Genomic DNA, 16,386 nt, shown 5'->3' with positions numbered 1-16,386 from the left:
AAAAAAAAAAAAAAAATAGCATGACCGCACTATAGTACTCCATTAAAAGGGTATTTAAAGATTTTATTAAAAAAAAAAACACTATTGCTTTAAGAACCCTATATTCGAATAGATCATGCAGCTTTATAGTTTTGCGTTTACAACCACTTTAAGCAAATGTCCGGAGTTGGGCTTTAACATCTGTGCACAATTAACGCAATGAGAGCATCGATAAATTCCGACTGTAAGACAGCAAAAGCTTTTCATTTTAATAATGTACACATTACCTTAGCAGCTAACAATATTAAGGACTTTAAAATATATATGCTGTGCCAACTAGTATTCTTATGTACCCAATAAAAAGTGCTCACTGCAGTATATCCTCAGTGAATGTGCAACAATAAATTCAATTTAAATCAAGAAACAGCCTCTAGTGTGTTGCACCACATGTAATCCTTAGCCAATCTTGGTGTTTAATTATAAAAACCATGTATAGTGACTCCCACCACCACTGTGGTGCAATAAATATATAATTAAGTGTTCTTGCATGGCAAGACCACTTACTGTTATCTCACATATACGGTATATTCTTATTATTATAGCCAAATTTAACACCCTAACTCCTCCCACAGTTTCTACACTACATAGACAGTAATATACCGAAACGTGCGGATTGTTCCCGTTTGGTGTGCTATTACTTTGTAGAACGTTTCGACGAATTGTTCACGAAATATCGGCATTTTTGTGGTGAAATTTTCCCATAGGAATGAATGGCGGAATGTTCAAAACTAGAGTGGGAGCTGAACACAAGAACACTTCACACTATTTCCCCAGAAACTGTAGCTTTTCTAGTTTTTTTTTGTTTTGTTTGCAGCCACTATTTATTTATCACTTTATTTGGAACTATATTCACTGTTAAATATGAGCACAAACTCATTAGAGGGAAGCGCGGGATTGTTATTGCACATAAATATTAGGGAAGTTATTATTCGCGGGAGGATACCTGTCATATGAGAAACGTTTATCACTATTGGTTCTGTGTCAGTGACTCCAATGGTATTAAAACCAAATCTTTGTCATGAAAGCTACGTAACTAGCTTTTTCAAAAGGAGAGCAAGTGCAGCCTGTGTAATTCACTCATGACAGATTTATTTTAAATATAGCTGTTAAAAAAATCCTATGTTTCCACAGAACTTTTTTATTATTCATGCAATAACCTAATGTAAACAGATAAAGTATACAATAGTAATACTAGCAACCACAGGTAAACACAATTGACATTATATATCAGTATGTTGTTATTATAATGGTGAAGATAGACATTCCAGCAACTGTACACTGACTAATAGTGTTCCTGTTTCCCATCACATGCCAGTCTGCGGAATGGGTTATGTGATCTCATAAATTGCCATCATCAACTGCCATTCTTTATTAGAGCGATAATATTCAATAATTAATAGAGTTGTGAGATAATACTCAAAGCAGACAGCACAGAAAAGATTTTCTCCCAGGTACAATGTTCCCAACACACATGCAGAGTATCATTTTATTTTAAACAAAATGAATCTAGCTTGTTCAAATTCCAGTTTCAGATGTGCATTGAGATTGGCTGAATATGCACTGTGACGTGAATTCGTCCTCAATATTGAAGTATTTGTTGCCTCTAGAAACAAAATAGATTTCATTTGTCGATCATTGTACATCTACATCTGATTGAGTGAGTATAATGGTAGCAGCAAACTTAAACATGTTTGACCTATCAGAATTAAATTATATAACAGTTAAGATACCAACACAAAGTTAAAGAATTCATTATTTGTTGTTTTGATCACCAACTGTATGATCAAAATGATTTTACAAATATCCATTCATATATAGTCTAACTCTTCAAAGTAGGGTTGAGTCCATTGATGTACTATCTTCTTGCCCTTGATCTGCAATCTTGCTGGACATGAATTTTGACCTCGCTGTTACTAGACTTTGCTTTGTCTGACCATCATTGTTCATTGTACTGAAAGTCACTGTTCTGTCTTTTCTAGGCTTCCTTTCCCTCTGCCCCTCCTGCTGATGACTCTGGCTAGTTTCCCAGTTCCCCATAGCCAAATCAGTTCCTGATAGGCTTCTAAGCCCAAATGGATCAGGATGTTGATTGAGAGGATCTGTAGACTGCATTGGTGAGGGCAAATAACATGTTGGTGTAAGAAAGTCTAATTTATGATGGGTCAAACCCTCATTTTTACCCACTGGGCGAAAACCAACTTCTCCTACAGGGCTCAGGACTGGACATGTATTGACAAAACTTCCTGGAACTAAAGGTCTTTTGACTGGTAGTGGGGGTAATTTGCTGTCTGCACAAACTGGACTGGGTAAAGGATTGTGGGTGTTGCAAAGTATGCTATCATTTTGAGAATGTTTACCAGAAGTGTGTAGACAATCTTTGTTTACTCCTGAAAAAGACATATGTTTTGCGTCAATTCTTGGAGAAACACTTTTTGGATTATCTGAGTACTTATTTTCACTTCTAATAAGATGCCCATCAATCTTTGAAGCATCAACAGAGGAAAATCCACCAGCAATTTCATGCTTAGCAATATTTGTGCCAGAATTTTGCAACCCCAAAAGGGTATCTAAAATCTTTTGGGCAGAGTTGTAATCCAGTGGTGGTTCATATGAAGGTGCATCTGTCCAGCTCATGAGCGGATCATCTTCAGAGCTTTCAGTACTGCTGGTCCTGGAGTGATGGTTACGTTGAGGGGTTCGATGTGCAGGTAAGAGACTAGGTAATGAAGAATGTAGAGGTAATGAAGACTTTGAAGCTCCTGCATGTTTTTGTTCTGATTTGGAATCACAGCCCTGTTGGGATACATTGTTGAGATTTGGTAAAGAAAAGAAACATGTATTGTAAATATATTTTAGAAAATATCAAAGCTCCTTCAACCCCAAGCTCCATATAATCATTTTTATGATCTACTTAGTAAAATGTTGCAACATCCACTGTAGCCTTTACCAGTGTTAACCGTTTAAGTTTCTCTTTATGATGATGCTATACTATAGGTGGAGTATTTTTGACTGGTTCAGTTATCAATTACTCTCCTGCTAATAACACATTGTGCAAAAGCCACCAGGAGCCACTGTAGAAAATTAAGGCTCCCTGGTTAGCCTCTTCCCAATTTGTACTATAGAAATGCATAATACAAAGGAGGACATTTCCCAAACAAGGACAGAATGAGGCTTATACTTTGAGCAAATCAGGCAGCCTCTCATTTGGTAAAGGATTTGCAACAGCGTTTTATGGCCCTCCGAATACTGAACAGACAACCATGATAGTTTTGTGTAGATCTATCAGATTTATCCTTTTAACTGTTTTCACCTTAAAACATATGAACAAATGACAAGGTGCCAGGGGCCTAATTTATATGAGCACAGTGATACCTTTGAGTAGAATAGGGAAGAATTATTGTATCAAGCCATGATCTTATACTAAATGTGTTTTATAAACTGTCTCTATGCTCCTGTTTTATGCTTTCCCAGGGTGCAGAAAAATCTTCTCTCAGAGAATTTTTAATCTGAGAGCACTTGTCTGGCATTCATATATGAGCTGTTGGTCATGCATTATAGGGTAAAAAGTTTGTAAACACTAGACTATCACATCCATGGCTTCTTTCACACAGTACTAATGTTTGAGAATCAGCATTTCTAGACGTAATCGCAGGCATTTGTGTTACATGTACAGTGGATATAAAAAGTCTACACACTCCTGTTTAAATGTCAGGTTTCTGTGATGTAAAAAAATGAGCCACAGATAAAGAATTACAGAACTTTTTCCACCTTTTAACTGCTTCCCGAACGCCCTATAGCAGATATAATGCTAGAGGGTGGCAGGGTTGCGCAAAATCATGTATATATATGTGAGTTTGTGTTTCCAGGTTGGGTGTGCACGCGCCCTACCTACGCTGTTATTCTCCGCCGTGGTTGTCAATCATCGGGTCCCCGGCCGGTGATTCCCTGCCGGCGCCCAGTGATTACTGAGCATCTCCAACGGGGAGGAAGACTGCTTTGTTTACTAACAGTCCTCCTCCCTGTCAGCTCGGGCATACTGCTCTGGATGGCTGTGCATAGCACAGCCATCCAGAGCAGTGTACTTACCATGAAGCACACACACACCGCCCCCTATGTAAAACACTCCCATTCCCACTATAAGTCGCTGATCGCTACAATTACTAGAAAAAATAAATAAAATAAAGCCAGTATCTATAACGCCATTTGTAAACGCTATAACTTTCATGTAAACCAATTAATTTACATATATTGGGATTTTTTTTAGCAAAGACATGTAGCAAAATACATTTTGGTGTAAATTTATGACTAAATTTGATTTTAAAAAACTTTTTACTGGACATGTTTAATAGCAAAAAGTCAAAAATAGTTTTTTTTCTCAAAATGGTCGTCTTTTTATTTTTTGCGCTATTAAAAAACAGGCAATCAAATACCACCAAAAGAAAGCTCAATTCGTGAGGGAAAAAAGGACATAAATTTAATTTGGGTGCAGTGTTGCATGACCGCGCAATTGTCAGATAAAGTAATGCAGTGCCGTGATGCAAAAAATTACCTGGTCAGAAAGGGATGTAAATCCTCAGGAGGGCAAGTGGTTAATGTAACATATAAACTGTACATCTCAGTTGAACAACAAAAATCTTTTAGGTGGAGGGAAGTAAAAATAAAAAACTAATATAATTATAGTTGCATAAGTGTGCACACCCTTAAACTAATACTTTGTTGAAGCACCTCTTGATTTTATTCCAGCACTCAGTCTTTTTGGGTATGAGTCTATCAGCATGGCACATCTTGACTTGCCAATAAACACTCCACATCTGTCAGATTCGAGGGCAACTCCTGTGCACAGCCCTCTTCAGATTACCCCACAGATGTTCGATAGGATTCAGGTCTGGGCTCTTCTGGGCCATTCCAAAACGTTAATCTTCTACTGAAGCCATTCCTTTGTTGATTTGGATGTATGCTTTGGGGCGTTGTCATGCTGAAAGATGAAGTTTGTCTTCATGTTCAGCTTTCCAGCAGAAGCCTGAAGGTTTTGTGCCAATATTGACTGGTATTTGGAACTGTTCGTAATTCCCTCTACCTTGACTAAGGCCCCAGTTCCAGCTGAAGAAAAACAGCCCCAAAGCATGATGCTGCCACCACCATGCTTCACTGTGGGTATGGTGTTCTTTTGGTGATGTGCAGAGTTGTTTTTGCGCCAAACATATCTTTTGGAAAAATGGCCAAAACGTTAAACCTTGGCTTCATCAGAGCAAAACACATTTTAGCACATGCTTTTGGAAGACTTCACATGTGTTTTTGCAAAATTTAGCTAGGCTTGGATTTTTTTCTTTGTAAGAAAAGGCTTCCGTCTTGCCACTCTAGCCCATAGCCCAGATATAGGAAGAATACGGGAGATTGTTGTCACATGTACCACACAGCCAGTACTTGCCAGATATTCCTGTAGCTCCTGTAGCCTCCCTGGTGGTATTCCTGAGTGTAGCTCGGAGTAAAGTTTCAGTACCACAGCTACACTCGGGCTTACCATGCGGCGCTGCTCTACGATCCCTCGATCACTTTCCTTGTCCTGCGCTCCTGCAAGGTCCCTCCTGCGGTGTCCCCGGCAATGTAATCCGGTGGCTGCTGGCATCTGTCATCTGGGTTCCGTCCCCTGCGAGTGTCGGGACGTACGGGGGACGAAACGGTGGGAAATTTGAAAATGCCAAAAAGTGACATTCACTAAAATCACATAGTAAAACATTACTGTATCAAACCATTTCAGATACATTTTGTCCCGAGTGCTTTGTCCTGTGCCCTGCCTGCATTTTTACTGTCCTTATTGCCCGGAAACTGAGAAATGTCCATGGCGTCCAAAAAGCGTCACTTTAGGTCAAAAGCGGTTTTAGACCAGCTAGAGAACAGCGATAGTAAATCAGAACCACTTGCAGAATTGAGTGATAATGATTCGTGGGGAAATTCGTCATCAGACACTGAAAACGATTTTGTGACTAAGCTCAGTGATGTGCGAACTTGGCGCTATATTTCAAATTTCAGTGTTTTTGGTTTGATTATATTATTGAATTAAATGTATTATTATATTATTTTTTATGATTATTTATTAAATTATAATTTAAGATTTCGTGTTTCAAGTTTTATCCTACTCGGGATGTTTACTAGACTCTTGTTTGGACAGATTTCAGTAAGTTATTCCTAAAAATTACAGGCCTACAATAAAAAAAATACATATTTCCATGCAAAAAAATTTACCACTTTGAGCACAGAAATACTGACATAATCAGACCGCTGAGGAGGTTAATGCTGCTGTAGGCCTCTTGGCAGCCTCCCAGACCAGTTTTCTTCTCGTCTTTTCACCAATTTTGGAGGATCGTCCAGTTCTTGGTAACGTCACTGTTGTGCCATATTTCCTCCACTTGATTATGACTGTCTTCACTGTGTTCCATGCATCTAATGCCTTGAAACTTTTTTTGTACCCTTCTCCTGACTGTTATCTTTTGACAACGAGATCCCTCTGATGTTTTGGAAGCTCTCTGTGGACCATGTCTTTTGCTGTAGGATGTGACTAAGAAAATGTCAGGAAAGACCTACTAGCTGAACTTTATTTGGGGTTAACCAAATGATGGCAGGTGTGTACTGACTCCTATTTAACATGATTTTGAATGTGATTGCTTAATTCTGAACACAGCTACATCCCCAGTTATAAGAGGGTGTGCACACTTATGCAACCTCATTATTTCAGCTTATGTTTACTCCCCCCCACCCAAAAAAGATTTCAGTTTGTTTTTCAATTGAGTTGTACAGTTTATAGGTTACGTTAAAGATGGAAAAAGTTCTGAAATTATTTATCCTTATCTCATTATTTTACATCACAAAAACCTGACATTTTAACAGGGGTGTGTAGACTTCTTATATCCACTATATGTGGACTGCATTTTAGATCAGTAAAACAAATGCTGCACTGAGCTTTTTCAAGCTGCAGTGTGCAAGAGGCCTAATCAGCTTTTTCAACATCTCATCCAAAACTATTGGTATTAAAAAAGTTGCCCCCCCTCCCTCCTCTCCCCCGTGTCTATAACAGGCTACACTCTTCTGGAAAGTCTTTCCCAAGATTTTGCAGTGTCTCTATAGGAATATGTGCATTTGTGACCATTTTGTAAGGTCAGGTACTGATGTTGGATAAAAAGACTTGGCTTTACAATGGCATAGCAATTCATCCTACAGGTGTTCAGTAGTGAGGACATTTGGGCTCTCTGCAGGCTACTTAAGATTTCAATATACTGCAAGTGTTAGCTGAGTTGTACAGGCCTGACCTAGAGTATATAAAACGAAGTTGTCTTTTAAATATATTTTTCCTGTACAACCCATTAAATAAATTGATATTCTTACATCAGTCATCTGATCATCTTTTCGTTCGTCAGAAAAGCTCTCCCCAAGGTTAGGAAAGCGAGGAGATAGAAGTTTGCAGGTAGGTGGTGTGTCTTCCAAGCTGCACTCACTCTCAGTGGAGGTGTACAGTGTATGAAGAGTAGAAATTGACTTTTGCCTTCTAGGACTCCAAGGGGTAAAAGCAGTCACTCTTGGTGTAGATTGAGACTCCACTGTATTCTCTTCCTTAGTATGTTTCAGATTGCCAGTATTGATGGCTAAATTACTCATCTGTGAAGTGATGGCAATTGATGATGATGGGCATTTAATGCCTTCTGTTTGTATGCTGCCATCAGGACCTTGGTGTGGAACCTTCACTGAAGCCAACACATCAGCAGGTAAATATCGAAGAAGGGAGGCTACCTGTTAATATGATGGAATATGATGGGAAAATAGAAAGAAAAAGCACTGGTGAGGTTGATATATAAAAATGGAGAAAGGTAAAGTTGGACATGTGGCCCATAGTAACTAATTATATACTTTTTATTTGCTAACCTGTGGAACGCGAATGTGAAATATAACTGGGCACAACAAGCATTTCACCTCTCATCCAGTTTTATACACCAGCCTGTAAGCAACATGCATGTTTTATATTCAACTATGATGCAGCTGCCAGTCCTAGGGCCTGTGTCGACAGGCTTTGGGCTTATGTCAAGGGAGAAATGCAGCTTGATTTTGGTGCTTTCCGCTTCCATTTGAGATCCATTAGAGATCATTCAGAATTTCACATGTGCATTTGCCTACAATTAAGCTCCTTCTGATCTGTATTTGACCTCCTTTTGCATTTCATGTTGATTTATGCAGTAAGCATCACATAAAGTATTGAAAAAAATATAAATATTGGTATATTTTTAAAGATCAGAATTTTTTTTTACACAAACGGACGCAGAATATGTGTCCTTTGGTGACATGGAAGCTGATGGATGGAACTACAAAGCACAGATGGGTTATTCTTACATCTGTGGTATGATCATCTTTCCATTTGTCAGAAAAGCTCTCCCCAAGCTCAGAAAGTGAGGAGATAAAAGTATGCAGGTAGGTAGGCTGTCTTCCAAGCTGCACTCACTCTCAAGTGGAGATTTACAATGTGTGAACAGCACTTCCAAAAATGTTGGATGTACTGGAGTACAGCTGGTACCAGTGGCACCAGCTTGGTAAGATACAGAACATGGGTTCTCAGTCCTTGATTTACAGTGGTTGAAGGCAAAAAGAGGCATCAGGGTCTATTTATAACCATCATCTCTCCATGAAGACCACCTGCTACTGTCATATAGTGGAAGCCCCAATTTGATAGAAATACGTTAATTTTCTTAATCTGGATGGAATCTCAAGTACAAATGGGATGGGGTATTGTAAATGCTCAATACTTTCCAAAGAAGAGCACAGGTTATGACTGTATTTTTTATGGCTTAGGGGAATATCCTACTTTTGGCATTTATATGGCTGGAAGGGCAGGTTTGGGTGTGTTTTGACCACTGTTCATGACCAGCTTGTGTTTTTGTTGCAGTGGAGGTTAAGGATGTGGATGTAAATCTGGAAGGGGGTGTCTGGATCACAAGATTGCCTGCTCAGAATACAAATTATTTGCTAGATTATTTGTATTCCTACTTCATATTTAGCTGCCTGCCTGGAGCTCAGCGTTAGCCATGTATCAAAACATGATCCTAACCTCTAACAGTTCCTTTATACAATATGAGAACTTTAGACTTGCACAAGGCAGATAAAGACCTCTCTTATATACTCCAAATATAGTAAAACAAAATTGGCAAACCCTTTAATAAATGTCAAACTAGGAGTTGCACAGAAGACATCAATTTTACAAGTGGACATTACCAAATACCACAGTTATCAGTCTTCCTAGCAAAGGACTTTGTAAAACCTTTTTTTTTTTCAATTTCATTTTTTATTAGGTTTAAAAACAAATAACAAAAAATAGGCAATGGGTAATTCTTATTCCTCATGCACGAGGACCAAAAGGTAAGAACAACACTTGTCAGCATACATAGTATTCAAGATTGAAGAACACTATGCATTGGTAAACTAAAACCTGGTGGTGGGAGCATCCATTATATTTTTAAGAGTTGTGAGGATGGGGTAAATTGATCTTTGGGTTTGGGGCAGTGCATCAGTTAGGTGAGGTATGGAGTTTTAATGTAAGGTTTTGCAACTTCATGTTGGATATATAATGCCTCTTGTTTCAGGTACAGGAAGGAGTGAAAAGGAGAGGAAAGATTGGCTTGTTATGATACAGTATCTCAAGCACATTCCTTGTTGGCAGCAAAGGCGAAGTGAGAAAAGGGAACGGGGGCATGAAGAGAGGGTATCCCCCTTCTTCAACTCTTCAGAAGCAGGCAAGTAACTATTGTTCAGCAGTACTGACAATAAAAGGGTGAGCTGGGAAGATGATTAGGTGACCCTATAATCAAATAGTAAAGCGGAGTTCCACCCATTTTTAATACTTTACCTTATTATGTAGTCCCTGTGAAATAAAGCACAAGTAAAGCACATTTTTTTTTTTTTATTATACATACCTTTTAATCCACTGCAAGCCTGCAGGTCTGGTCCCGACCACCTAGGCGATGACGTCGTAAGGTGATTTGCAAGGTCTCCTGGGATGTCGTTTCCTGTATCCCAGGAGTCCTTTGGTTTCCTGTAATCGCAGGACTTGGAAACCGGAAATGAATGGGAGGTGTTTTGCGCCATTTTACCAGAGTCCATGATATATTCCCTTCCTTGCAGTACAGTGCTGTACAGGTTGCATGACGGGGGCGGGAACTTCATCCATCCCCATCATTGTTATGGCAACTGCACACCTCGCGCCAAGCAGTGTCTGTACTGCGCATGCGTGAGAACGAGTGGTGCATGCTGGGATAGCCAGTAGCACGATTCCAGGAAATAAATACCTGCTGGCTTCAGATGCCCACAGCCATCAGGGCACCTGCCTGCTTCCGAGATCCTGGTAAATGTTTACGATTTTCTAAGTAATTACATTACTTTTAATTGAATTATTCCAATTGTTAATGCTATTTGTAAGGTCATCGTGGATCAGCTTTTAACAAAAATATTTTAGGGGGGCTGGAGCTCAGCTTTAAATTGTGGAATGAATAAAAAAAAGAGTAACTCAACCCAGAGAGAGGAGGAAACACAGAGGAGGAGAGGTGAAAAGTGCTATTGTAACCCCTGAAAGGGAAAGGCTTATACTGAACTTCTATCATATACAGGTTATATATACCAAAGGTGAGAGCACAACCTGGGTGAAGAGTGTATTTGTGGTAGATCACAGCAAAATTTGGGTACATATTTATAACTTAGATTAGACTTGTATTTCACAATATTTCATTTCCAGCACGGTGGATTGTATTTATGTTTAATATCACATATATTGGGGTGGAGGAGAAAGCCATATTATGGTATATTGGAGTTAAATATTTGTAATACACCTATACATATGCAAGTAGAATTTATATGTAATGGGAAGGGAGAGTGGCTGGGTTATTCAGAATTTTGGCACAGTGGAGTTTCAGGGGTGTGGAAATTTTTTAAAAACTACTTGTCCAGGGACTAAGTTGGTGCTCCAATCTACTTGTCCCTCATGACAATCTACTTGTGCTGATAAAGCAGATTTAAATCCGGTTTTGGTTAACATTATTTTTTTTAACCACCTCCTGCCTGCAATATAAGGAAATGACGGACAGGCGGTTCTCTCATTCTGGGAGGACGTCATATGGCATCCTCCCACTATAGCTGTGTATGCGTGTCGATCGGTGGTGCACTGTCCCTGAGACTCAGCGGATCACCGATCACAGTAAAGAGACCATGACGTAGTCTCTATCATGATCAGCTGTGTCCAATCACAGCTGATCGCATGTAAATAGGAAATGCTGGTTATCGGTAGTTCTCTCCTCACGCTAACAGCGTGTGAGGACAGGAGAGCCAGTAAACGGCATTCCTCAGAGGGGACATCTACACTGATCATCAGGGCACTGATTCAGTGTAGCCACATATCAGTGCCCATCAGAGCTGCCTATCAGTGCTGCCTTTCAGTGCCTAACAGTGATGCCTTTCAATGCCAACCAAAGATGCCTGTCAGTGCCCATCAGTGCTTCCTCATCAGTGCCACCTATCAGTGCCCATCACTGCAGCCTCATTAGCGCACATCAGTGAAGGAGAAAAATTACTTATTTACTAGATTTTATAACAGAAACTAAGAACTATTTTTTCCAAAATGTTCAGTCTTTTTTAGTTTAGCAAAAAAATAAAAAAGCCAATGGTGATTAAATACCACCAAAAGAAAGCTCTGTCTCAGAAAAAGTGATACAAATTTTGTGTGGGTAGTGTTGCATGACTGCACAATTGTTATTCAAAGTGTGACCGCGCTGAAAGCTGAAAATTGGCCTGGGCAGGTAGGGGGTAAAAATGCCCAGTAGGCAAGTGGTTAAGTAATGTCTGGGGCTTTTAAAAACAAAAAGGGGCTTTATGGCGACTTAAACGTTTAATAGTTTTAACATTGTGCTGCATATCTCCTTCTCCCCTCCCTGCCTGTCTCCAGCACTGCACCCAGGAACTAGTAGGGAGGGGAGAGACCTTGCAGTGTATTGAGCACCGATTGGGTGCTTGTCAGGAAAAGAGAGTGTTGGGCTTATCCTTTATCCCTTTCGCTGCCATAGCTGTTTTTGCGTTTTTTGCACACGTTTAAAAAAATCATTTAAGGCCTGAAGATTACACAAAACTCCAAAACATTATATATTTTCTAAAAACAGAAACCCTAGAGAATAAAATAGCGGTAGTTCCAATTTTTATGTCACATGATATTATCACAAAGGTGATACACAAAATTTCAGAAAGAAATACACTTGCGTTAATTTTAGGGTAGAAAAAGCAATACATTATCCAATTTTTTTGTAAATTATAAAAGACGAGGTTGCACCGAGTAAATAGATATTCAACATTTGTAAATATTAGACATTCATAAATTTGCGTCTTCTTGTAAAATGGCAACAAACTATAGTACCCTATATTTTCTATAGGCGACGTTTTTAAAGCCCCTTATAGGTCATAAGTCTGGTGCTAGAATTATTGCTCTCATTCTAGTGTGTGTGCCGATATGTAACGTGTATTCCAATTGTCGTTTTCATACGTTGGTGCCCCAGCATGTGCTTTTACATTTGAACATGCATACATATGTGGGGGGGCATTGAAAAATTTTGTGGGGTGTTATATGCTTGGGCGTAACTAATTTTTTAGAAATTACAAAAAAAAATTTGTACTAAACTTTTTTTTTTCACCACATAGGGGACAAAGAGTCCCATATGTGAAGATTTATGCTGACAGGTTCTCTTTATTGAAACATCCAGGGTCTAAAAGACCCTGCATGTCTCCCCTGTACTCCACTGAATGTAATGCAGTGCACATCACACCACTTTACATTCTTTCCCGGTTTTGATGGCCAGGAATCTGTCACCGGGGACCCGTAAGTGACGTCACATCACTTCTGGGTCAGGACAAGAAGGGGAGGGGAGTGGCTGTGTCCGCTCTCCACCCTCCCCTGTACCTGCCGGCAACCACTGAACTGGTCCCAGGCCCGCAGATGGGCAAGCGAAGCCCGGGAGACATAGCGGTCAAGGGGGGCGGAAGCTGGCAACATAGTGGGCTGTGTGGAAGCAATCAGGCGGCAGCGCTGTCGCCCGAATGCTTCCACCTGACAGGTGAGCCCTGCTGCTTGCGCACAGCAGGGCTAAAGGTAAACAAAACTACATGTCCCGGGTGTCATAAATTTAACATCCCTGAGTTGATTTAATATTATTATGTTTATACTCATGGTAATAAATAAATAGTAGAATAAGTAGCTCTTATAGTATAGTAGAACAAGTAGGGTATGAGGGCTGCTGAAATTGATCAGAAAGAGAATTGTGCAGTACAGGAGAGTTATATACAGTTAGGTCCATATATATTTCAACACAGGCACAATTTTCATACTTTTGGCTCTGTATGCCACCAGAATAAATTGAAACGAAACAATCCAAATGAATTTGAACTGCAGACTTTCAGCTTTAATTCAAGGAGTTGAACATAAATATCAAGTACAAATTTTAGGAACTGCAACCATTTTTATACACCATCCCTCCATTTTCAGGAGCTCAATTGTAATTGGACAAATGAATATAATCATAAATAAAATGCTCGTTTTTAATATTTTGTTGAGAATCCTTTTCTGGCAATGACTGCCTGAAGTCTGGAACCCATAGACATTACCAAAGACTGGGTCTCCTCCTTTGTGATGCTTTGCCAGGTTCTAACTGTAGCTGTCTTCAGTTATTCTTTGTTTTTGGTTCTTTCTGCCTTTAGTTTTGCCTTCAGCAAGTGAAATGCATGCTCAATTGGGTTAAGATCAGGTAATTGACTCGGCCATTGCAGAATATTCCACTTCTTTTCCTTCAAAAGCTCCTGTGTTGCTTTTGCAGTGTGTTTTGGATCATTGTTCATCTGTACTGTGAAGCGCCGTCCAATCAACTTTGCTGCATTTGGCTCAATCTGGGGTGATAGTATATCTCTAAACACTGCAGAATTCATCCGGCTGCTTCTGTCACATCATCAATAAACACCAATGACCCAGTGCCACTGGAAGCCATGCATGCCCATGCCATCACACTGCCTCCACCATGTTTTACAGATGACATTGTGTGCTTTGGATCATGAGCTGTTCCAAGCCTTCTCTACACATTTTTCTTCCTGTCATTCGGGTACAGATTAATCTTAGTTTAATCTGTCCAAAGAATGCTTTTCCAGAACTGTTCTGGCTTTTTTAGATGTTTTATGGCAAAGTCTAATCTGGCTTTTCTATTCTTCAGGCTTATGAATGGTTTGCACCTTGTGGTGAACCCTCTGTATTTGCTCTAGTGAAGTCTTCATTGTAGACTTTGACAATGATACGCCCACCTCCTGGAGAGTGTCCTTCACTTGTCTGGATGTTGTGAATGGGTTTTTCTTTACCATCACTTGCATGGACAGCTCCTTTGAACGTATGATGTAGGTTCACAGCAATAGATTCCAAATGTAAAGTCCACACTTAGAATCAACTCCAGACCTTTTACCTGCTTAATTGATGAAGAAATAATGGAGTAGCCCACACCTGGCCATGAAACAGCTTTTGATTCAATTGTCCAATTATTTTTGGTCCCTTGAAAAAGGGGGGATGACTCTTCTTAAGAGCTGTAATTCCTAAACTCTTCCTCCAATTTGGATGTACGTGCCCTCAAATTAAACCTGAGAGTGTGCACTTTCAGCCCATATCCATTATATAACTATAGCTTGAATATGTTTTAGTAAATACCTGAAAAAAAACTAAAATTGTGCCTGTGTCCAAAAATATATGGACCTAACTGTATATTTTATAGGACCAGGCATTCTGAACTCTGATCCTGCCCTTCAGTAGAACTCGCATGACTATGTGGCCTGGCTTTTTCATCTGACCTAGACTGCAGAGCGACTTCAGTAAGATTTTTCCAGCAAAGGTGAGTGTTTGTGTCTTTGTGTTCCTCTATTTATCCATCAGCAAAAAAGCCTTTTTTTTGAGATGGTCGAATGGTGGAATATATATTTTTAAAAAAATGCAAAGAACAACTCAGCATGCCTTAGTATGGGCATTAGACAGGCGTTAATGAGCTTAAGGTAATTGTAATAAATTTAAGAAAATCGAGGTACAGTGTATATACTTTTCCTAACCTGTGAAATTTTTTGCAGTAATATGAACTAAAGAAAAGATCTTACGTTGAGTTTCTCCAGGGCACAGATGGTACTTTGTGCCCGTACAAGATGGTCCAGGAGCTCAGTGATCTTCTGGTTCAAGGAGTCTTTATCTTGTTCCAAATTCTCACTCACAGTCTATTAAGGCAAAGGGCAGTGAAAGAAAAGGTTTTAGGCAAGTCTCAATAAAACAAGCAAGACCTATTTTACAGAATTCATTAAAGATTACACCAATAAAACATATTTTATATTGCATTGATTTCAGTCATTGTATATAATCTCACAGTCTACACTCTAGTAGTAAAAAGTAATGCATTTATTTGATCATATTTAGTAAATCAGATATACTCCATATGTATACAGATACATACACTATATTGCCGAAAGTATTGGGACGCCTACCTTTATATGCACATGATGTTCATTGGCATCCAAGTCTTAGTCCATAGGGTTTAATATTGCGTTGGCCCACCCTTTCCAGCTATAACAGCTTCAACTCTTCAGGGAAGGCTGTCAACGAGGTTTATTAGTGTGTCTATGGGAATATCTGACCATTATTCTATAAGCCCATTTGTGAGGTCAGGCACTGATGTCGGATGAGAAGGCCTGGCTTGCAGTCTCCACTCTAATTCATCCCAAAGGTGTTCTATCGGGTTGAGGTCAGGACTGTGCTCAGGCCAGTTGAGTTCCTCCACCCCAAACCTGCAGTTCTGTTGGAACAGGCAGGGGTCATCCCCAAACTGTTCCCACAAAGTTGAGAGCATGAAATTGTCCAAAATGTCTTGGTACGCTGACACCTTAAGAGTTCCCTTCAGTGCAACTAAGGGGCCAAGCCCAACCCCTGAAAAACAATCCTACACCATAATTCCCCCCTCCACCAAACTTTACACTTGGCACAATGCAGTCAGTCAAGTACATTCTCTTGGCAACTGCCAAACCCAGACATGGATTGCCAGACAGAGAAGCATGATTTGTCACTCAAGAGAACACGTCTCACTGCTCTAGAGTCCAGCGGCAGCATGCTTTACACCATGCCTTTCTGATGAAGTGCTATTGTACGAAACGCGTTAAAGGGGCCTGCATGCCGTGACATCTATTGCACATTGGTCAGTAATTGTTTTTACTTGCTTTTACCTACATTTGAATTGTTTACCACGTGGATTAATAAACGCCAATTTTAAACTA

General features: G+C 39.7%; 1 protein-coding gene across 1 annotated transcript in view; it reads right to left on the bottom strand.

The window, feature by feature from the left end:
• Positions 1 to 1,106: 1,106 nt before the first annotated feature.
• LOC149445698 (uncharacterized) overlaps positions 1,107 to 16,386 on the bottom strand; it is a 41,524-nt gene continuing 26,244 nt past the window's right edge. Inside the window, exons 5-7 of the mRNA XM_089653613.1 lie at positions 15,226 to 15,339; positions 7,420 to 7,821; positions 1,107 to 2,832 (exon numbers count right to left, since the gene is read on the bottom strand). Coding sequence (XP_089509739.1) covers positions 1,867 to 2,832; positions 7,420 to 7,821; positions 15,226 to 15,339 — 1,482 coding nt within the window. The 3' untranslated portion in view covers positions 1,107 to 1,866. The remainder of the gene's footprint in view (positions 2,833 to 7,419; positions 7,822 to 15,225; positions 15,340 to 16,386) is intronic.

The sequence above is a fragment of the Staurois parvus genome, unplaced genomic scaffold (assembly GCF_062004578.1).
Source record: "Staurois parvus isolate SC_StPar_1 unplaced genomic scaffold, SC_StPar_1.0 ptg000715l, whole genome shotgun sequence".
Taxonomy (NCBI): Eukaryota; Metazoa; Chordata; class Amphibia; order Anura; family Ranidae; genus Staurois; species Staurois parvus.
The sequence above is the reverse complement of the archived record's forward strand: the minus strand, read 5'-3'. Positions and strand labels throughout refer to the sequence as shown.